The 23,574-nt window shown below is 41.6% G+C and overlaps 1 protein-coding gene across 1 annotated transcript; it reads right to left on the reverse strand.

The window, feature by feature from the left end:
* Positions 1–23,268, reverse strand: LOC148869836 (uncharacterized). The gene is made up of 8 exons (XM_088968905.1): positions 22,863–23,268; positions 22,594–22,718; positions 22,417–22,454; positions 16,642–16,749; positions 16,252–16,331; positions 1,738–1,774; positions 743–784; positions 1–209 (listed from the first exon to the last, which is right to left on the reverse strand). Exons 1-8 carry the CDS (start codon positions 23,154–23,156, stop codon positions 139–141), a joined length of 795 nt encoding a protein of 264 aa, XP_088825031.1. The 5' UTR covers positions 23,157–23,268; the 3' UTR covers positions 1–138.
* Between the last annotated feature and the right edge of the window lie 306 nt (positions 23,269–23,574).

Here is a 23,574-nt window from a genome sequence, read left to right on the forward strand (position 1 = left end):
TTAGGGCATAGTAATATCTTAATATTTCAAAGAATTGCAAGGCATTGAGTTTAACATGTAAACCACCAACAGTGGGAGCAATTCCACGAGGAAAATGAATATTTGTCATGAAGCATCAGATTCTGGATTACATTCTATCTAGAATTCCCCTTTCCTTCTAGATGCTATCTCTGAAGCCCAAGCTCTCCCCACATCAGTCTGGAACTTACCTGCAGCCAGTACAGCAATAAAAGAATTAAGAAAAAAGACTACAAATTGTAACTATAGAAACTGTCATCACTCCCCCTCAAACCGGGTATCACCCTTTTTTGAGAACAACCGGCATATCTGTCTGAAGCAACAAATGCCAAACAAACTTCTCTAGTAGTCACTCTCTCTCTCTCTAATAAAGTGCCAATCAACAAAGCAATTAAGAAATCACTAACTACTATATGAAACATCAACATCTTTCACCCTAGACAACCCCTCTGTTTCAAAGGGGTGGGAGGGGAGGGAGTTTATCCAAATCTAGGAAGCATGCAAATGTTTACAAATTTCCATGTCTAATGGAAGCAAGTATTCCTTATAGCAAATGTTAAATGCCTTAATATCATATATCACAAAATCCAACAGTTATTATCAAAACCTATTTTTCCCCTGAATATTTTGGATTAGATTTACTCGCTGCCTTGCTATCATGAACTTAAAATAACTCTAATTCCTCATAAACTAGCTAATTATGGAAACAACATAAGATTATTACCAGCAGTTGACTGGAAAAACTCATCCAAATCGGCCCCTTGCTCTGTACATAGGAAAAAATAATGTCAGTTTTGAGATCACTTACAGCTAAAAGTAAGATGCTACTTCCCTATTCATTAATTTCAATGGTAGTCAATATCTCCTTACACTCACAGGTGCAAACATATAGATAGATATATGCAGACTAATTTGTTTGATGAAAAGCTCTGGTTTTTGCATTTAATTTCAGACTAGAAAGATTTACTTAGAAAGCTTTTTTTTTTTTTTTTGAGAAAAGGTAGAGTATAGTTGTATTGATCAACCGGTCCTTAGTACAACGAGAAACTGTACAAAAACTGCAACAAGAGGACCTCAAAAAAAGGCCACCCTCAAATAAGTACAATCAGTTGTATCCTCTTTAAAACCTGTGTATGGACAACCAGCTCCTAAGAAGCTCTATAGCCCTGTTAATGACCTCAGCTTCTGAGGAGGCTTTCTGATCAAAAGTCCTGCTGTTCCTTTCAGCCCAAACTGCCCACAAAATAACCAAAGGAATTGAGGACCAGCATAATTTCCCCTTCTTTGTCATTCCAGATATGTGCAAAGCCTCCAAGCATATTCTATGTAAGTATACCTATTTCAATTGATTCTTTGGATGCCGTTTTTATCTTACCTCTCACATGAACATGTAAACAAAAATTATGTTCAGTAATGTGTAGACTTAGGTCTTTTGCATAGGCCAATACCCTCTTTGACATCCCAACTGGCTAAATCAATTACAAGAAGACAACAGGAAAAGGGTCCCTTTTATTGAATAAATAAATGTCTAAAGTTATGGTCTGTGAAAAATTTTTAGTTTTCCTTTGTTTGGAAAAAAATCACAATTAAAAAGGGAAAAAAATGTGACAGACAGAGAGAGAGGGAACAATTCTTGATTACATTTTCCAAGGTTCTAATATGTATCTACAAATTATGTATGTTCTTCAAAAAGTCAACATAGATGTAATAAAGCTATACCTTTTTCATATTCCAAGGCTTGAAGTATCATCTCCACCTGATAGGATCAAAGAATTTATAATTATCACCTTATTTAAAGGGATACCCAGGAAAATAAAGAAAGCTATTTCTGAATACATTCTTTAAACAGAACTGAATAATAAAATAAAAAGGCAAAACTATAAGCAGCATTTCACTTCCTTCTGAAGTAGGAATTCAATCACAATGTCTTAAATACCAAAAAAGAAAAAAAAATCATGATGTCTTCTGTAGATTGTTGACTGTCAAAATATGAAAGATATGCATCATTTCATTGATGACTTAAATGGTCACGTGAGCTTTGGGGTCAAGAGACTGTTAGGGCACGACAATGTTGTTCTATCTTCTTCCCTTTCAGCTGCTACAGCACACTCTGATGCCAAGTCCGGTCCAAAGCTTGGTCAACAATGGATACCAAGAGAAAAACAAAAAGTGAAGGACCCGGGCACGGCAGCAGAAGATCACCCAAACCTGAGGTCCACTAGGGACAGATCGGAGGAGAAAGAGATGGTGAATGGAGGGTGGATTGATTTTGATCTCTCGAGGAAGAAGACTCTGATTCGGATACAGACTTGTCAATTGGCAGCCTGGGGCAAAGTGAAGGGTTCAAATATTTGGAAGGCAACCTTGATATTTTGGCATTCTTCACCGAAGAGGAAAGGGCAATGGAAATCTCCCCTATTCAATGTCAAACAACAGTAGTGAGAGATTTAAAAGATCCTGAGAACGCTCTGGATGTTGGGAGTTAGACCAAATGTCAAACTTAGAAAAGAAGAGTCATTGCCTAATAGAAATCATGAGCAGGGTGTCCATAAGGCAGGTGCAAAGTACCATAAATGGCTGAACAAGAAAACACTGGAAGGAAATAAGCCACAGAGCTCTGGAGGTGGTTCACAAGTTGTTCCTTTGACAGGGAACTGCCAGCAGCAATCTCATTCTATAGAAGCCAGTAATCCCCAGCCCAAGTTATAGGAAAAGGATACAGTTCCCTCTCCCTTGCCACTCTCAGGTAAGCGTGTGCTTTCAGTTTTTGACACTGACTTGCCAGCAGCTTGTGCTCCAGGTCCCCAGCTTGGTCTAAAGCTGCCAGCCTCGTGTTGAGAAGGATATCAGAGGGTTTAGTATTGGATCCTTAGCCAAGGATGAAAGGGGGAAAAGAATCTGGGAGTTAATTGAGCAGTATTTGGAGGAGACAGAGAAAGAAAATTCTAATGAGCTGGAGAGTCAATTGGGGGAATCTGCAACTGACTCAAGAAAGGATCAAGTGGATGAGGAAGTGTCTGCAAGTGTGATGTTTAGAGAAGACTCAGTAGCAGAGTTTATGGGAAAACTTGGGTGTAAGTTAAAGGATCCAAATGATTTGAAAGCTTTTTAAAGAAAGAAAAAAGGAGGAAGAAGGGAAGGTGAGGAAGAGAAAAGTGGCTGAGAGACTTAGACTGGATGTGGTCGGTGATAGGGAGTTTAGCGAAACAAAAGGAATAAGGAGAGGAAGTCAGAAAGGGACTGTAATTGGGGGAAAAGAGTAGCTGTAGGTTAGATATGAAGATAGTGAGTTGGCCATGTTTCCAATTTAGCAGAGTGTGCTAGTATTTTGGCTTGTCAGATTGAGTCCCTTCCAGTCAAATATTTGGGACTCCCGCTGGGGGTGAGTGGCGGTTCCTCTGCAATCTGGGACCCAGTTATTGAGAGATTGGAAAGGAAGTTGGCCTCTTGGAAGGCAAAATATCTTTCTTTCGGGGTAGGGTGACTTTGATTAAGAGTACTCTCTCCAATTTACCTACCTACTTTCTGTCTCTATTCTTTATTCCTAACAAGGTTGCAAATCAGATTGAAAAGCTTTAGAGGAGTTTTCTTTGGAGAGGCTGGGAGGAGGAGAAAAAGGTGCACCTGGTGAACTGGGAGCAAGTTTGTCTCCCCAAAATTGAAGGGGGGTTGTTAGGAACCTGCCTAACTCAGGGCTCTTCAAGGGCCCAACCTCCTGAATTCTTGGAAAAAGAGAGGGAGAGAGAGAGAGAGAGAGAGAGAGAGAGAGAGAGAGAGAGAGTTTAATGCTGAAAGAATCAATGTCTTATTCCCTTTTCTGCTCTACTACTTATACTGTTTTACAATCTTGATTGTCTTTCTATTACAGTTGTTGCAAGTGGATGGTTAGTTGTACTGACGTGGCCTCCTCTTGTAAAACTGATTAACTGTTTTCTGTTGGTCTGTTCCAGCAGTCTTAACAATCCCCCCTTCATTTAGAGCGACCTTGCCCTCGAGGTCTAATGTGGGAAAATTTGATTGCAGATCTAAGTAGGATTCCCAGGTTGCATCCTCTTCGGGGAGGTTAGACCAAACAACTAATGCCTCTGGTATGACTCTGCCACTCCGGCGCACCCATCTGAAATCAATGATCTGGGCTGGCTCAGTCTGCACTTCTCCTTCTTCTGAAAATGTGGGAAGGGTCGCACTTGTAATGACTCCTGACTTCGGCCCCTTCTTCAGTAAGGAGATATGGAATACAGGGTGCAGTTTTGATGTTGCCGGAAGGTCCAGCTTGTAGGCCACTGATCCTATTCTCTCCAGGATTTTAAATGGGCCAAAATAATGCAGGCTGAGTTTGTTCCACTGTCGACTTGCAACTGAAATCTGTCTGAAAGGTTGTAATTTGAGAAACACCCAATCACCTACTTCATATTGGACATTCTTGTGGTGTTTATCATAGGTGTGCTTCATCCATTGCTGTGGCTGTAAGAGATGATGTCTCAGTTCCCTTAGCACCTCATCTCATTGCGTTAGTTGTTCTTCAACGGCCGCTACTGTGGGGGTTCCTTTTTCATAAGGAAGTAGAGGGGGAGGGTCCTGAGCATATAAAGCTCTGAAGGGTGTCATCCCCGCGACGCTATGGAAAGTGGTGTTATACCACCATTCGGCCCAGTGGATCCAGTTCACCCATTGTCTTGGTCGATCTCCCGCGAAGCATCTCAGATATGTTTCGAGACTCTTGTTAACCGCCTCTGTCTGTCCATCAGGTTGGGGGTGGTAGCTAGTTGACTTAAACAGTTTAATCCCGTGTAGGCAGAAAAGCTCAGCCCAAAAATGGCTCATAAAGATAGGGTCCCTGCCTGACACAATTGAGCTGGGGAGCCCGTGTAGGCGAACAATTTCCCGGAGGAACAATTCAGCAACTGTGGCTGCTGTAAATGGGTGTGATAGAGGTAAGAAATGACTGTATTTCGTCAATCTATCCACTACCACAAGGATAACTGTTCTGTTGGCAGAAACGAGCAATCCCATGATGAAATTCATTGATATATCATCCCAGACTTGGGTTGGTATTGGGAGTGGTTGCAAGAGGCCTGCTGGTGTTGTAGTGGCCGACTTGTTTTGTTGGCATACTGCACACCCGGCTATGAAGTTCTGGATAGATGTACGCATGCCTTTCCAATGGAATTGTGTGGCGATGCGCTTTTGTGTTCGTAGGATGCCGGAGTGGCCACCTATGGGTGAGGCATGGAATAATTCCAGGAGCTTCCTGAGATGAGCAGAAGCTGCCAGAATTTCCAGGCATCCTTTGAAGAAGAGTAGATCATTCTTAATGGTGTACCCGGGGTGCAGTGAGGGATTTTCCAATACTTGGGCCTTCAACTGTTGTAACTCCTTATGGGATTGGGCTTCTTTTCGCAGTAGATCCAGGAGTGGAGAAGTTGGGGAAGATACTAGTAACTGAAATGATTGTGGGTACCGTGAGAGGGTGTCCGGCACCCGGTTAGCAGCCCCTGCTTTGTATTCAATTCTTTAGTCGTACCCCAGTAGCTTGGATATCCAGCATTGTTGTTCTGGGGATAGAACCGATTGATCCAATAAGAACTTCAGACTTTGATGGTCGGTCCGAATTATGAACTGTCTACCGATCAAGTAGGATTGCCAATGTTGGACTACTAAGACCATTGCTATTAATTCTCGTTCATAAACTGATTTGGCCCACTTTTGTGATGTTAAGGCCTTGCTGAAAAAGGCTAGTGGTCGCCCCTCTTGCATGAGAACAGCCCCAACACCTTGACTGGAGGCATCACACTCAATGATGAAGTCTTTTGTGAAATCGGGCAGTGCTAATGTTGGAGGGCTCGCAACTGCCTGTCTCAATTGCTCAAAAGCTTATTGGGCCTGGGTTGACCAATTAAAAGCGTCTTGTTTCAGCAATTGGGTTAGTGGGGTAGCTATTAGGTTGTAGTTTTTGATGAAGCGGCGGTAGTACCCCGACAGGCCCAAGAAGGCCCTCAATTCTTTCACACATTTGGGTTGCGGCCAGCCCATTATACTGGAGATTTTATCTGGGTCAACCGCTACAGTCCCCTTCTCTACAACATGTCCCAAGTAGTGAACTTGGTTTTGTCCAAAGGAGCACTTGGACTCTTTAGCGAACAGCTGGTGGGCCTCAAGTGTTGCAAGGGTGACCTGTAGATGATTCAGATGTTCCTCCCAATTGGGGCTATAGACCAATATGTCATCAAAGAAAACAAGGATGAACTTACGTAAATATGGCCGGAATATGTCATTCATTAATGCTTGAAATGTGGTTGGAGCATTGGTCAGCCCAAATGGCATGACCAGGAACTCATAGTGGCCATCATGTGTCCTGAAAGTCGTTTTGTGAACATCCTCCCTATGTACCCTTATTTGATGATACCTAGCTCGTAAATCTAGATTTGAGAATATGGTGGCTTGACTGAGTTCATCAAGCGGCTCATCAATGACTGGTATCGGGAATCGGTCTTTAATGGTGATGCTGTTAAGGGCTCTGTAATCAATACAAAACCGCCACGTCCCATCGGTAGGGTCTTACATTGGTCGGGGCTGATCCCGGCATGAGGGGGATGCGGTGGTCATGCTCTCGGCATGGTGGCAGTTCTTGGGGTTCTTTGAACACGCTGCCATAGTGCTGAAGGAGTTATTGTAGGCGGCTTTGGAAGTCTCTAGGCCCATCTGGGCTGCTGTTAGCTAAAGATGGGCTGGTCCAATTTGAGCCCATGTGCATGAATATGGGCTGATCTGGATCTCCTCTTTGCTTTGTTAGTGTTACAAGACTGATGGGCCTTGGATCCTTGCATGTTTTCCCTTGTAGATGGACTGTAGAGTTCCCTGATGTGAAGTCCATGGTGAGACGGGCCCAGTCACAGACCACGGGTCCTAGCTGTCTTAAGAATTGAATGCCTAACACCACATCCGCTTCACTGAGATGGAGAGGATATAGGTCTACCGCAAACTGATGACCCTGAACCTTTAGTGGTAGGCCCATGCAAATGCTATTGCAGGATAGGCTATTACCGTTGGCCACATGAACCGTAAAGGCCGTTGTTGGTTGAATCGGAAGTCCCATTTTATCCACCAAGACTTGAGTTATGAAGTTAAGGGAGCTGCCACTGTCTATGAGGATTGACACTTGGCGTCCTAGGATTAGCCCTGCAACTCTCATTGTTTGAGGGGACGCAAGTCCCGTAAAGGCTTGTAGAGATATTTCAGGCGTGCCATTGGATTGTATTTCCCACCCTAGGTTAGATTCTCCGCAACCGGTGAGGTCGTCTTCCTGTTCGGCATCTGTTTGGAGGAGAAATGCTTGTTGTTTCTTGCAGCGATGGCCCGGCCCAAATTTCTCTTCGCAGTTGTAACAGAGACCTTTGTCTCTGCGGGCTTGCATCTCTGCCCAGGTCAGCCGTTTGAAAGGAACTAGTGGGCCTGGGCCCAGTACTCCTTCCTCCTTGTTTGGTGTTGTCGTCCTTTCTTGCTCCTTTCTTGCTCTTGGACCCCATGGTCGTTGCACCTTTCTTGCTCGACTGAACTTATCCTCATACAATCTTGCTAGCATTGCCGCATTGATGACCGAAGTGGGCTGCATCGCTTTCACTTCCAGTCGCAGTTCTTCTTTTAAGCCGCCAACGAAGCTTCCCACCAACGCCTTCTCCGTCCACCCTTGGACTCTCATGGCCAGCCTTTCGAACTCCATCTGGTAATCCTTTACTGATCCCACCTGCCGCAGCTTTGCCAAATTTTCATCAAGATCTTCGAACCCAGATGATCCAAAACGGACAGTCATGGCGTCTGTGAAGTCTGCCCAAGTTTGCCGAGGGTGCCCCCTTCGGTACCATTGAAACCAGAGGATAGCTTCCCCTTCAAGATGCGCAAAAGCCAGAGCTACCCTATCTTGCCCAGGTGTTTCATGGTAATCGAAATACCGTTCGGCTCTGAGAATCCAGGGAGTTGGGTCGCCGCTTGAGAAGATGGGGAAATCGATTTTGGCTATTCTCGTTGCCACCCTTGTTCTGCAGTTGTTTTCATTGTTGCGCTCTTCTTGGCTTCCTCTGTCATTGTTCGTTGCCCGTTGCTCCAGTCAAAGGAGGAGAGCAATGAAACCTTCCTTCATTTCTTTGAGATCTAAAGACATTCAATGGATCTCTACCTCCACCTGATCCACTCGGGTGTCTACTGACGAGTTTTTTGTGTTGGTCATGCTGACTCTAATACCAAATTGTTAGGAACCTACCTAACTTAGGGCTTTTCGAGGGGCCAACCTCTTGAGTTCTTGGAAAAAGAGAGAGAGAGAGAGAGAGAGAGAGTTTAATGCTGAAAGAATCAATGTCTTATTCCCTTTTCTGCTCTACTACTTATACTGTTTTACAATCTTGATTGTATTTCTGTTACAGTTGTTGCAAGTGGATGGTTAGTTGTGTTGACGTGACCTCCTCTTGTAAAACCGATTAACTGCTTTTTGTTGGTCTGTTCCAGCAGTCTTAACCGGGGTTAGGTGTAAGGAAGCTTAAGTCTTTTAATTCTGCTCTCCTCTATAAGTGGATTTGGAGATTTATTGTAGAAAATGATGCATGGTGGAGATCTCTCATTGCCAGCAAATATAGTGTGAATTGGGGCAATTGGAGAACTAGGGACCCTCCTCCCAACTGGGGTAACTCTCTGTCGAAAGGGATAATGAATAACTTTTCAGCTCTGGCTGAGGGGGTCTCAGTTAGGGTTGGTAATGGTAATAGGACCAAGTTCTGGAAGGACCCTTGGTGCTCAGACGAACCTCTTGCTAAGTCCTTCCCCCTCCTCTTCCAGTGTGCTTCGGATCAAGAGGCCTCAGTTGTAGAGTGTTATAGTATTTCTGGTGGTTCAGTTCTTTGGACTCCCTCATTTCGAAGGAATCTTTTTGATTGGGAGGTGGAAGAGGTTGTGAATCTGTTGACCTGTCTTCAAAACCAAGAGTCGGATTACAGCTCGGAGGATAAGTGGAATTGGAAGTGGAACTCTGATGGGGTGTTTTTTGTTAAATCTTTGGCTGCTAATCTCGGTAGGAGGGATGTTCCTGATTTCCCAGATCGGCAAGTGTGGAATCCCAACAGCCCAACAAAAACCAACTTTCTAGTTTGGACTATGGCTCTTAATAAATGTCTTTCTAAGGAGAACCTTGTGAGAAGGGGAATTCAGGTTTCGGACTTGTCTTGCAGTCTATGTGGGAGTATTGCTGAATCTACTGATCATTTGTGTATCCATTGTCCGTATTCTGCTCAGTTGTGGAACCATTTCCTCAGCTCTTTGAAGGTTTGTTGGGTGATGCCAAGGTTGGTTAAAGAGCTGTTGTGTTGCTGGCAGCTTATGGGTTTGAGCAAGAAAAAGAAGACTGTTTGGAAGATGGTTCCAGTTGCTGTAATTTGGTCCATCTGGACCGAGAGGAATAGGAAGATTTTCAGCAATAAGTTTCTAAGTTCGAAAGAGTTAATTCAGAAGTCAATGGGCAAGCTGATATCTTGGTTGTCTGTGGCTGCAGATTTTAGAAACTGTAATGTGTCTGATGTATTTTTTTCTAGCTCTTGTTGGTTAGTGTATTTGCTGGTTTGATCAGTCAGCCTGTTCTGGGACTGATCTCAGCCTCTTGTGTGTAATTCCTTATCAATAAATATTACTTTACCTTTTCCAAAAAAAAAAAAAATGTGTTCTAGGAATATGATAAAATTTTGGGAACATACTTGGATTGGGAAGTTGCCTTTTTTGTTAAGTAAAATGATTTTATTAATTAATAAAGATCAATGAAGGAGTACATAGATAATGCTTCCCTCAAGAGGTGCGAGATGCTACCTCAAGAAAACCCTCAGGCCCTGTTCGCTTTCCAGTAAGTTACTTACCCGGGTAAGTGTTTCCTGGGAAAGACTTACCCGGGTAAGTGCATTTACCTATATTCTTTTATTTTCCATGTAAATAAGGCAATTACCATTTTATCCATAAAAATCCATTATTGAAAGGGTATTTTTATTCCATTCAAGTGTTGACAAGTTTCCCGGGTATCACTTACCCACGTAAGTGATACCCAAGAAAATAAACATTCCCTAGTCCCCACATAAATCTGAAAAAGAAGAATATGGGTTTCTTAGTCAATGGGAATCAAAATCCCATTGACCAACTTTCCCCCCTCTCAAAATCCAAAAAAAGAACGCCCCCTCAAAGTTACAACATAGCCCAAAAGAGTTGGTTCCCATGCACCAGGTCTAGAAGGGCCAAAGCAAATTGGGTCGAGAATTTAAGAAGACACGTTGGAGTTCAAAATTTCTCAAGTCTCCTAAAACCCAAATTCCAACTAAAAATAGAAGAATGAGTAGAGTTCACAAATCTCCAAATAGGTTCATTTTTAAGAAGAGTAACGAAAAACAAAGAAGGATAAAGATCCTTGAGGGTAGAGTTATCGATCCAAACATCCTCCCAAACAGAACCTTGTCTCTAGAGCACATCACGCCTTACTAGGCTAAGGAACTGGGGAAGAATGCTATGTATAGCCTTCCGCAGAGAGTTTAAGGTAGCCCGCCAAGATACACCAGCATCCCAACCATTACCTACATCTCCATGAATACTCTCCACAACATCATGCCAAAGCCTATCCCTTTCCAATGGCCACCTTCATAGCCATTTGTCCAACAAAGTTGTATTCTTCTTCCCCATGTTACCTAAGCCCAACTCTACCTACTCCTTCCTTTTACACACTAGTTCCCATCTAACCAAATGATCCTTTCTATCTTCATTAGGCTCCCACAAGAAGTTCCTCATGATCATTTCTACTTTCAACACCTTTCGTTGTGGCATCCTAAAGACAAAGAGGAAGTATATTGGAAGGTTCGCTAAGGTAGCTTTTATCAAAGTGAAACGACCCCCGAGAGACACATCACTCTTCCAAGCTGCCAAGTTTAGCCCCACAACAAACTCTTCTCAAAGTTGATCTTCAGCTTAAAACAAGTTCAAACAACTTTATCACCCATTTCAATTTTCTTGCCTTTTGTGTATCCCCTGTCTCACAAAAAAATGGTCGTATCATCCGCGAATTACAAATGGGTTACAACTGTACTCTCTCTTCCTATGCTCCATCCTCGTATTAGATCCAGCCTATCAGCTCTCTCATAAGTCTACTAAACATATGCTCTATCAAGGTAAAAAGGAAGGGGATAGGGGGTCCCCTTGTCTAGTAGGAAAGAAGCCTTTAACCACAACATTAACTAGAACCAAATAATGTCAAGTTTTCGAACAACCTTTGATCCAACTACACCACCTCTCTCCAAAGCCATAATTCCTCAAGGTTTCTAGTAGGAAAAACCAATCAACCATGTCATAAGTTTTTTTTTTTCCAAATCCAATTTACACAAATCCTTTCTCTCCCCTTCTCTTTAAGTCCTCCATAGTCTCATTAGCTATTAGGATTTGGTCAATAATTTGTCTTCCTTGGATGAAAGCCCCTTCAATTGATTTATTAAGTTTGAAAGGGTTGCTCTTAACCTCAAAGACAACACTTGGCTGCAATTTTGTAGATGCTCGTCACACCAATGGGCCTAAAATCTCTAGGTTTGATGGAATCTCCCTTTTTAGGTATCAAGAGCTCAGGGCTAGAAAGGTAGAATTTATCTCTGGACTAATGAAATGATCCTCAGCAAACTCCACAAAGACCTCCACAAATCTGATTTGATAATGAGCCTTGGACCTTGACAACACCTTAGCTCTACTTCATGTAGGTACATAGTAGTCACTAAGACCATCAGAGTACAGAGGGTATCAAACCAACACTACATCGATGTCTGCAATGAATCCATAACCCATCGCATGTTTGCAATGAGTTCATAACTCAACGCAAATCTACGATGAACTCATACCCGAAACAGGTTACGATGAGCTTTGGCCTACACGGATCTGCGATGAATCTTAGACACGCGTGAATTTGCGATGATTGGGAATAAATATCAGAAACATGTGCGTCTTTAAATTACGCGCGTGACGGGACGCCTTGTGGGCCTAGTAAAGGCAAGCGATGCAAATAACGACATCACCGCGCTACGTTAGTATGAAAGGGCCACAAAAAGAAGTAGCATGCGTAGAGAATCCTTAAGGGAAAGGAAACCCTATCTTCGAAGGATCTCGCTGGACACGTGGCAAAACCCCAATAATGCTCCCTTAATAGTCAAACATAAAGGAAAGATCCCCCTTCCTAATAGGAAAGGTCTCCTTTTAGATCCTTCTCCTTGTAACCTTAGGGTTCTCTCTATATAAAAGGGAATAACTCTTCCCTAAAAAATAGACAAGAAGAGAGAATCTGGACCTAGGGTTTCTCAAAAGGGGATTCTCCCTTCTCCCCTCTCTTCTTCTCTCTTCCCCGCGTCCTCTCTCTTTCCCGTTGCCTTCTCCGGACCTTCAGAGACTCAACCATCCGCCAACGGGAGCCCACGTCATCTACACTTCAAATTTTACAAAAGGTTGTGTTGGATCCCTCTAATTTGGACTCCTGAATTTGGACCCTTTCCCCTTCTGGTACTTTCATTTGTGCATATTTTTTCAAAGCTTTAGCTCAACCTTCAAAATAGTCATGGGCAACCTTTTCCTATTAAGGATGTTTGGGGTAAACCGGTTCCACCAAGGATTGGGGCTTTCAATTGGGAAGTCTTCTTGGAAAGAATTAACACTTCTAATCTAATTCAAAGAAAAGAGCCTTATTGGTGCTTATCTCCTCACTGGTGCTTGCTTTGTAAGGATAATGGTGAATCTTGCTACCACTTATTAATCTCATGCCCCTTTGTTTCCTCTATTTGGGATTGGTTTCTCTCTTTGTTTGGTTGCAAGTGGACTCCTCCATCTAACATGCACAGTCTCTTTATCTCTCAAATTGGTAGTTGGACAAAGAAGAGGGGAAGGTTACTATGGAGATGTACAAAATGCTGTGATTTTCTGGACATGTTGGGAGGAACAGAACCAAAGATCTTTTCCTGAAAAGGAGAGGAGTATGGAGGTAATTTGATTGGCCCCCAATTAATTTTACATACACCAGGAAGGGGAAAGGTCAGCTGGCGGCCAAGGGGGGGAATTAATTGAACATGGGGGAATTTATGGCTGGAGGGAATAAGGAGAGTTTTTATGGCATTTATAGCTTGTCAGTTGAGAATAAGAAGAGTATAGGGCATTTAGCATTTTTAGCTTGTTAGTGGGAATAAGAAGAGTGGGGCATTTATATTTCGGCCAGCTGGGCATTTATTATGGAAGGCAGTTTTGCTAATAAGATGTGTATAAGAAGGGGCTTTGGAGGATGGGGTAAGGCAGACTTTTGCTGAGTACAGAACTCTGAGAGTGCTTGGGAGAGCCAGCGGTCTCTCGAAGAACCAACCTACTGTAAGTGATCCTCTTTTCCTCTGGATGAATATCAGTTCCCTGTTGAAGTACTAGTGGTTTGGATTCTGCTGTGAGTCTGTGAACTGCGTGTAACATTTCTGGGACATATCAGTGGTATCAGAGCTCGTCTTTCCTTGGCCATGGTGACAGTTAAGGAAGTGGCATCGCAGGTGGAGGGTTTCGAAGAACGCTTGACTTCTCTGCATTCTAAAGTGGATGGCTTACGTGATGAGATAACAACTGGACTTTCGAAGATCACATCCCTAGAAGGAGGTGTTCAAGACTTGGTAAGACGTTTTGATCTGTTGCTTCAGCAACAGGCCTATTCAGCTCCTTTGTCCACGACTGACATTGCTCCTCCTTTAGTCGCATCGAGTCGTGCGGCTGACAAAGGGAAGAGTGCGGCATTTCCGACGTCTTCCTCGATGCCGGTGCTAAAACATACTCCTGACTCACTTCCTTGGAAGTTAGAGCTACCTATTTTTTATGGGGAAAATCCAGACGGCTGGCTTTTTCATGTGGAACGCTATTTTGAGATTAATGGATTGCTTCCGGCAGAGCGTTTGCGAGCTGCAGTTGTCTGTTTAGAGGGCGATGCATTGGCGTGGTATTATCGGGAAGTTGGTCGGCGACCTTTTCGTGGTTGGACAGAATTCAAAGAGCTTCTCCTTGAAAGTTTTCGATCGACTCAGGAGGGTGATTTACAGGAGTAGCTCTTCTCGTTACATCAGTCTTCTATTGTTAAGGGATATAATTTTGATGTTCATATCCACTATGGAGCTCATGCTTACATTTGTGGAGAAGAGACGACATTGTTGGAAAGCCTTGAAGGAAAACAAGGAAAACCAAGGTTGAAGCCTCCTTTTCCAGCTAATGCAGGGCTATATGGATGTCCAACAACTGTTACAAATGTTGAAACTGTGGCTGTTTCCCCCACCATTTTAAGGCGTGGTCCTGAATGGTTTGCTAGTTTTGACAGGAAGAACAATTCTGGGACAAAGCTATTCTGTGTCTCAGGCCACGTGAATAAGCCTTGTACAGTTGAAGGGGAGATGAGTATTCCATTGAAGGAGCTGATAGAGAGGCACGATGGAGGAGTTAGAGGTGGATGGGATAATTTGCTTACAGTGATACCAGGGGGTTCTTCTGTTCCACTGATTGCAAAGCACATATGTGATGATGTGTTGATGGATTATGATGCACTCAAGGCTGTCCAAACGAGTTTAGGGACAGCTGCTGTAATTGTGATGGAAAAGTCAACCGATATTGTGGATGCAATTGCTAGGCTCTCTTATTTCTATAAGCATGAAAGTTGTGGGCAGTGCACACTATGCAGGGAGGGGACAGGATGGCTGTGGATGATCATGGAGAGGCTGAAGGTTGGAAACACGAAGCTGGAGGAAATAGACATGCTTCAAGAGGTGACAAAGCAGACACACCATCTGTGCATTGGGCGATGCTGCTGCTTGGCCTGTGCAGGGACATATCAGTATGCGGTGTGCGTCCATCCACTATGCCTGGAGCTACTGGTTTGAGAGTTCTTATTCATTGGCTGGGCCTGCCTGATTTTGAAGATTCTTGGGAGCTTTTTGACTTACTTCGAGACCAGTTTCCTCATTTTAACCTTGAGGACAAGGTTAGACTTTGGGCGGCGGGTAATGATAGGCCCCAATTAATGCCAGGAAGAGGAAAGGTCAACAATAGGCTAAGGGGGGGAAATAATTGAACAATTAATCACATGAGGGCAATTATAGCTGGAGGGAATAAGGAGAGTCTTGGGGCATTTATAGCTATGTCAGTTATGAATAAGAAGAGTTTTTGGGCATTTATAACTAGGCCAGCTGGGCATTTATAGAGGGAGTCAGTTATGCTATCAGTAGAGTATAAGAACGGGCTTTGGGGGATGGGGGTGGTATGCTTTCTTTGAGTAAAGAATATTGTGAGTGTTTGGGAGAGCCGGCGGTCTCTCGAAGAACCGACCAACTGTTAATGTTTTCTGTTGAATGAATACTAGTTTCTTTTGTTGATGTTCGAGTGTGTGAACGCTGCTGTAAGTCTGTGAACTGCATGTCAAATTTCTGGGTCATATCATAATTATAGAGGTAATCATTGCTAGAGTGGTTCACTGGGTGAAGACCTTAGCCTTTTTTTTTTTACTTTTGCCTTGCTGAATAACTAAAAGGAAGTGGCAGACTCAACTCCTAGTAGAGCTATTTCCCATCCATTGTAGTCTCCAGCCTCAGGTTTCACTAAACTGAACTTTGACAGCAATAGTGAAGGTAACCCTGGGCCTTCAAGGATTGGAGGAGTTTTCAGGAATGAGGATAGTGTGGTAACTGCTTTGTTTGTAGGGCCAATAGAAGAGGACTCGCTCTGAGCTGAAATCTAGGCAGTCTTAGAGGGTGCAAAAAGGGCTAAGGAACTAAATGGTAGCAAATTGGTTGTTGAAGGAGACTCAAAAGCATGGTGTAAAATGTCACTAATTTGTCTAATACTTTCACGACATATTTCTATTTCTATGGGCACCGACACAAAATTTTACTGGAATTGACATATTCCCCAATGAACATTATGTGGAGTACAAGAGATAGCTTCAACAACATATTTCCATCTCTACTTCTATGAGTAGCGATATGAAATTTTACCAAAATCGACATATTCCCCAATAAAAACTACCAGCACTATGTGGAGTACAGGAGATAGTATTATAACACAAGTTGGTGACAATATTGTAGAGAAATCACTCAAGGAACATAACAGTGACAATTGTTTTGTAGTATAAAGTATAAAGAATTTCAAAGGTACACAGAAATAGGAAGATGAAAGTTACAATACCTTGTCAAAGTCCTTGACAATCTTAGCTTCTGGAGAAGAATTCTCCTCATATTCCATCCACAACTCCCTTATTTCATTTGCTGTAAAGGTTCAAGATTTTATTAAAACCAAACTCCTACTATATTTCAATTAGTGAAAAGACTATATAATTCCCTAGTAACTGCATGTTCAGATCCATAACAATATATTATAATAGAGTTCTCTATTCTTCAAATTTCCACATTTAGAACAGTAAAAGATTCTAAAATCAAAATTACTTATCTTGTCAGACTATCATTTTCTAAGATAGAAAACAAGCAGAGGTATAAATTATTTGTCCCTACAAGAATACCTCTTGACCCTTCACAGAACATTCTACAGTACTGACTACAACTAAAAGAAAAACAATACCTCTTGACCCGCCAAGTAGTTTGCACATGTGATCAAGTGCTTCCTGTTCCATTCGACTTTTTTCTAGCTTTGGTACTCCATCTGAAGGAGTGATATCTCCAACAATGGCTATAGAAGCAATTAAGAAGGCAGAGGAAATAACATAATTCACGAATTAAAACAATGCTTCAGGGCACATGATACAGAAGCCAAAAAAACGTACAATACAGTCTCTATGGAAAATACAAGAAGATGCCTAGCAAGGAGTAGAATATGGTCATTATGAGAGAGATTTGTTTGGATCATGCTTGTTCAATTTATGAGAGAGGTTGCAGATATGCACAAACCATACAGGAATAAGGGATTTTTTTTATGAATAGAAATAAGGGAAAATTAGCACATGTAAATAAACTCCTATAAGAACTAAAAATCATAACCAATAAAAAAGAAAACATTTATATCATATTATAAATATACTTGGATATTTGTTTTACTGCTTCAATTGCTACAAGTATGATAAGTGCCATGCAATTACCAAAGCACTACTCATAAGAACAAAAAAAGCATTTAGAAATTAGAATACCTTGTAGGGATGCAAGAAAGAAAAAATTATGAGGGGTTTTCTTTGGGAGTCGGGAGAGAGAAGAAGAGATCACTTGGAAAAATGGGAAAAGTTGCAGAAGTAAGGAAGAGGGAGGGTTGGGTATCGGAAGTGTGAATAAGAAAGAACATAGCTCTACTAGGGAAATGGATGTTAAAGTGGTCTTTGGAGAGGGAGAGATTGTGAAGAATATAGCATAGTTTTTGAATGACTAAAAAGATATTTTGGGTTGTATTGAGCACTGGCCAATTACGTATTTGGGAATGTCCTTGGGGGCAATCTTAAGAACTCTAGCTTCTAGGACCCTATAACTGAAAAATGCAAAAGGAGATTGGATACTTGAAAGAAAAATAATATTTCTAAAGAGGGCAGACTCACCTTGATCAGGGCAACCCTTTCCAATCTCCACATTTACTTCCTCTTGGTGTTCAAAGTGTACGCTAAGGTGAGAAACTATTTGGAAAGAAACCTCAAAGGGGCTTCTTGTGGCATGGTGTAGAGAAGGAAAGAAAAAGATCACTTGGTCAACTGGAAGCTGGTTCGTAAGCCAAAGAAAGGTTTTGGGCTTGGTCACATAAAGGAAAGGAATCTAGCCTTGCTCAAGAAGTGGCAATGGAGAATGAAGGACCCTAATTCTCTCTAGGCATCTATAATCAGCAGCATCATTGGTGAAGGCACTTTAGGCAGGGATAGCTCTTAGTTAATCCATCATTGGGCCAATCACCCTTGGAAAGGTATTACCCAATCCTTGCCTCTATTCTCAAACTTCATCAGTTTCAGTTTAGGGGATGGCAATCTCATTAAGTTCTGGATGGATCTTTGTTGGGCCACCAATCCCTTGGCAATGGCCCTGGTTTCCTCAGGCCTATCCTGTGATGTAAATGGTCTCACTTATAATTTTAACTTTCGTACAAGCCTCAACGAACAGAAAATCTTGGATGCCACCTCATTATTTTCCTCAGAAGAAGTTTTCCTCTCCCCCTCAGTCCCAAACAAAGTCATTTGGCACCTCACCCCAAATGGAGTCAGTCTTCACCAAGTCCTTCCTCCGCTTGCCTACTAGCCCCGCTCCCTCCCTTTTCCCAGAAAGAAAGGTTTGGCTCCCCTTGATTTCCCCAAAGTCTCCTTTATTTGGAAGGTTGCTCATGAGCACATCAACACCTATGACCTGTTACAGAAAAGAAGGAAACAGAAGCTGTATATCTCTCCTCACATTTGCTCCTGTTTGCCTCCATCAGGGAGAACCCATTAGCCATCTGCTCATAAACTGCAAGGTGACAAGGAATATTTGGCAGTTCTTTCTTGATATCTGTTGGAATGGCAGTTTCTACCAGGTCCCTCCAACAGCATATGTGACTTCTACCAGCAATGGAAGGGAAGCATGCCGGGGAAGAGAGGTAGTTTCTTTATGAAAGCCATGCTGTCATGTGGGGAATCTAGGAAGAGAGGAACAAAAGGGTTCTTGAAGACAAGAGCAAACAGCACCTCAGTGGAAAACATTAAAAGGCACATCTTATTTCTAGTGAAACTCGTGAATGCTCAATGGTAATCTCTTTTTAGGTTATATTCTTAGCAACCTTAACAGAAACCTTTTTGAGATCCTAAACCCATTCCCTATGGTGGCTCAATCGAAATATATGCTCCCCCAGGCCATCCATATGGGCTTTCAGCAACCCAGCAGTATGGATGCATCAGAAGCTGAAGTAAAATCCCTCATGGGCCTCAGAATAGCCAAGTTCTTGCAATTAATTTCTATGCTTGTTGAGGGTGACTCCAGGATCATGATTGGCTAGGCCACCAACTCAGATACAGGTCGTTGGCATCTAGTTCATTTTCTTCTTGAAATTAGAAAGATTGCATCTTTTCTTGGCTGCCACGTTAGATGGATCCCTAAAGAGCTTAATCAAAGAGCTAACATTTTAGCTAAATCCGGTTAAGAGAGGAATGTTTTGTATAGTGCAAATAGTTTTCCACAGTATTGATTGGGCTTATCTATTTTTGTTGTAAAACCCCTCCTCTTGTACATCCTCGTATGTACTTCTTTCCTTTTATCTTATAATGAAATAGATACCAAAAAAAGAGGGAGAGATTGTGGCATGAGGTTATTTAAAGTATTCATGGCATATTAGAAAGTGACAATGTAGGTTTTATTTAATAAGGTATGAAGTTTGTTCTGGGGACTCTATATGGTTTTGGGGAGGCTTGTGGCTTGGTAATTCTCCTCTCAAGGACATGTTTCACTCCTTGTTTCCTATCTCTATGTTTAAAAAGGTGTCTATTTCAAACTTCATTACACCTCCTATTCTTCCTTTAGGTCAAAGTTGGAGTTTTGGTTTTCGTAGAAGGTTAAGGGATGATGACTCAGTGGGCTATGGCTAACCTTTTGCAATTACTTAATAAGGTCTACTTGGACCCTCCTAAACAAGATAGAAGAATTTGGGTTCCATATCCTAAGAGTGCCTTCTCTTGTGCCTCCTCTTTTCAGTCTCTTTGCCAGTCAGACTCCCCCTAGGTTTTCCATTCTACTGAAGTCTAATGTGACCCCCCCCACAAAGTAAGTGCCTTTTGTTGGGAAGTGTAATGGAAAAGCTATGTTATGTTTGTGCCTTGAATTCTTTGTAGCGACCTGCTTCATGAATCCACTCTGAATTAATTTGAGAAAAACCCAAAGGCAAAATTTCATAGTGGTTTGTGGTGGATGTGTAGGGCCTGTAGCCCACAACAAATCACCATTGGGGGTGCGGGGGCGCAGCCCCCCACGGTAGTATGGACCCGACCCATATTCATCTTATAGGTCCGAACTGAATACAAAGAGTCATGTATTTTGGGGGTTTCTTCTCTTGTATACAGAGGTCTGAGTCTTGTGAGAGATGAGTGAGACATTGGGTGTATTTGGGGCTTAGGGTTTAATGTGAGAGCACAACTCTGTATTTCTTCTCCATTACCTACTACATAGTGGATTTCTATTCCTCCTTCGCCCGTGGAGGTAGGCTATAAGCCGAACCACGTAAATTTGTGTGTTCTCTGTGCTTGCTTTCTCTTTATCTCTGTTTTATTTTCATTGGAGTGTCATTTCGAATCTGTTTTCTTGGGTTTTCCTGCAACGGGCTAATACCTTGGACACCTAGCAAAAAAGAAGACCTTTCCTATGCTTATCTCCAAATTGGTGTATTCTTTGCAAATCCAACAGAGAGCGTTGTTAATCTCTTGTTCATTTATTACAAATATTTGGGAATGATTGTTTTCTTTTCAATGGAGGTGAATTTCCTCTTTGATCCTTCTACCTTTTTGTGGCTAAAGAAAAGGGGAAGAACCGTGTACAGATGCATAAGAGCAGCTTTAATCTGGACTATATGGGAAGAAAGGAATGCAAGAATCTTCCTAGAAAAGGAAAGAAGCTAGGAATCGGTAAAAGAATGTATATTGATGAGGGAAATCCATTGGCTAAAAAATTTGTTCTCACTATTCTCTTTTAATGACCTTTGGAGGAATTGGATTGAGGTGGCAAGAAGTTCCTCTAGAAAGGAAAAAACAAACACAATTTGGAAGCCCCCTTTAGAAGGGTCTATAAAACTGAATTTTGATATGAGCAGCCAAGGTAATCCAGGCTCTTCAGGAGTTGAGGGGTTATAAGGGATAACGAAGGACATGTCCTTGTTCTTTTCTTAGGACTAGTGGGAGTGGGAGACTCTACTAGAGCTGAAATGTGTGCAGTTCTGCAAGGAGTTCATATTGCAAATGAGCTGAATATGAATAGAGGTCACATCTTGTGCCTCTCCTAGGGATGCTTGTACTGACTGCACATTTATTAATAAAAATTCATTTTTACTTATCAAAATAATAGAAAAGAAAAAACAAATATTTACCAGTCAAAGTTAGGATGCAATGCAGATATTGGCATCTAATAGCCTCTCTTTGAGAAGACTCTTTGGGGGTAATGGATTCATTAGGCCATCTATCAAGACCACCATGATGTGCTCCACATGGTTGACTAGTTTTGGAGGACTAGAAGGTTCATAAAGATATCCAAAAGGTCCTCCAATAGAACCTAAGAGCCTTGGGGCATGCAAGGCCCCTCCTTTACTGACCAAAGAGGAATCCAATAACTCAAAGTCGAGAATGAATCAAAACACACCACCTGACTATGTTAATAACTAGAGAATCCACTTGGCACCACTCAGTGGTTTAAAAGACATGCCCAGGCCCACAAGCAAGGCATATTCCAAGGTATTTGTCTTGCCTAAGCCCAAGCACAGTCCCTTTGAAAGGTGTGCATCTAGTGGACCTAGGTGTTTCAACCTAGTTGTTCACTTTTTCAGCTAAGTGGTTCCCAACAAACAACACCCCCCCCCCTTTCTATTGTTGTTCTCTTATCCTTCTTAATACAAAACATTCTTTATCAAATTACATTTGATTCATAATCCTAAAATTACAAAACTAATTTCTTTATATATGGGCCAAAAATTAAGAACCCTCGTATGGACTTGCCTCAAGGAGATGGATTAAAGGCGGGGAGGATCAGTCTCATAAAATTACAAATGCAAGATGTTTAACATCACAGTAGCTACCTGAATGAATACAATTAGGACAGAAATAAATAGGTTAAAAGTTTCGCATACTTGAATTGAGTTCTTGAATACGTTTTAGTTTGACTTTATTTCTACATTTACAGTTTGAATATGTTTTATACATTATATTTATATATTATAATTTGAGTTCATACGCTTTTTAAAACATCTAGTTTCTTTTAAAATTCAAGTTTGCATTTTTTTCTAAAATTTAATATTATTTTTAACTTAATTTTAAATTCTTTTTAAATTTTGCATCTTGCTTCAAAAAGGTGCACACTTCACATGCAAAAAGCCCCTTGCACTTTTCCTATGCCTTGTGCTTTTAAAACACTGGCACCACCAAACTTTACCTCTAGATATTTTTCCCTGTATGGTTGTATCAAAAGGATGTTAAAGCTAGTAATTTTAACATATTTAGACATAATCTGGGTGCTGATATCTTGACCAAATTAGAATAATATAACCAACATTCCATGGTCAGAAATATTTGGAACGAATTTTAGTTTAAACAATGGAAAGACCCGGCCCAAGTAAAGTTACAGAGCTTAGCAGTTGGGATAAAATATTTTTTATTACCAAAAAAAGAAATTTGAGTTATAAAATAAAAAAGATGCAGCTTCTCACCTTCGGCGATATCATGTACAATTGCCATTTTGAAACATCTGCAAGAAACAACAACCAGGCATTCACTGATCAAAAAAATAAATAAATAAACCAGGCATTCTACATTTCTAGAAATAAGGCAGATAAAAGGAAACAATTCAATCCAAAATCCAAAAATTAACAGACAAAATCCCGAACCTGTCCCGGTCGATGCCAGGAATATCTGAAGCGATGAGAGCCATGACGCCCATTCGGTACATGTGATCGGCTATGGATTCGGGATCCTTAATGCCCCTACGAACCCATCCAGCTCTCTTTGTTGTCTGATCAAATCCAAATTCAATTAATCAAGAACCAAAAAAATGCTTCCCGTGCACTTTTCCATTTTTGCGTTCCTCAAATTCGCAAAGAAAGCAAAGCAATTGAATGAAAACCCAATAAAAGCTCCAGCTTTCGACCCATAATACCTTGAGACGGTGGCAGAGAGTGAGAAAATCGATAGCAGAAGAAGCGGAGGAGGTGGAGCATTCTTTCTTGGAAGAAGAAGAGGTGGAAGCTGCGTCTCCATTTGCAGAAGCTGCAGCTACAGAAGCATCTCTGTTGCTGATATCATTGTTGTTGAGTGGAGATGCTTCGGTTGCCATTCGAAGAAACTTCGTAGTGGAATTGGGTTTTCGAGGAGTATTGAACCTGACGAGTTCGGTGGAAGCGATGGAAGGGAGGATGAGTGAAGATTTGCAGAATACTCTGCTCCCACTCATATCTCTTTCTTTCTTTTCTTTTTTCTGAACCTCCCCGGCCCTCTGTAGCGTTTGTATATTCGTTTAAGGGTGTCCATTGGGGTTTAGTTTGGAGAAGATCTTAGCCAAATCAATAAATTACGGTTTCAGAAATCTTTAGACCAAACTAAACTATTTTAGTATAGAAACCAAATCTTCTATTATGGATGATTTATGATTTGATCCAGTTTCTGAAATGGCTTGGTCCATTCTATTGGACTTAACCTAATTAGAAATCCCAAATGACATGAATACCTCCATAAATAAAAAATATAATCCAACTCTCAAATTAAAATGATAATAAGTGTCACCTAATACTATAATGAAAGGCTGCATTTAGCGAGTCTTTCCATGCGGTGTTTTGGTTGTTTACAAGTCGGAAAGACCGATTTTCAGTTTA

This window comes from Nelumbo lutea, chromosome 2 (genome assembly GCF_056320005.1).
Source record: "Nelumbo lutea isolate HS-2025 chromosome 2, American lotus-T2T, whole genome shotgun sequence".
In the NCBI taxonomy this organism is placed as follows: Eukaryota; Viridiplantae; Streptophyta; class Magnoliopsida; order Proteales; family Nelumbonaceae; genus Nelumbo; species Nelumbo lutea.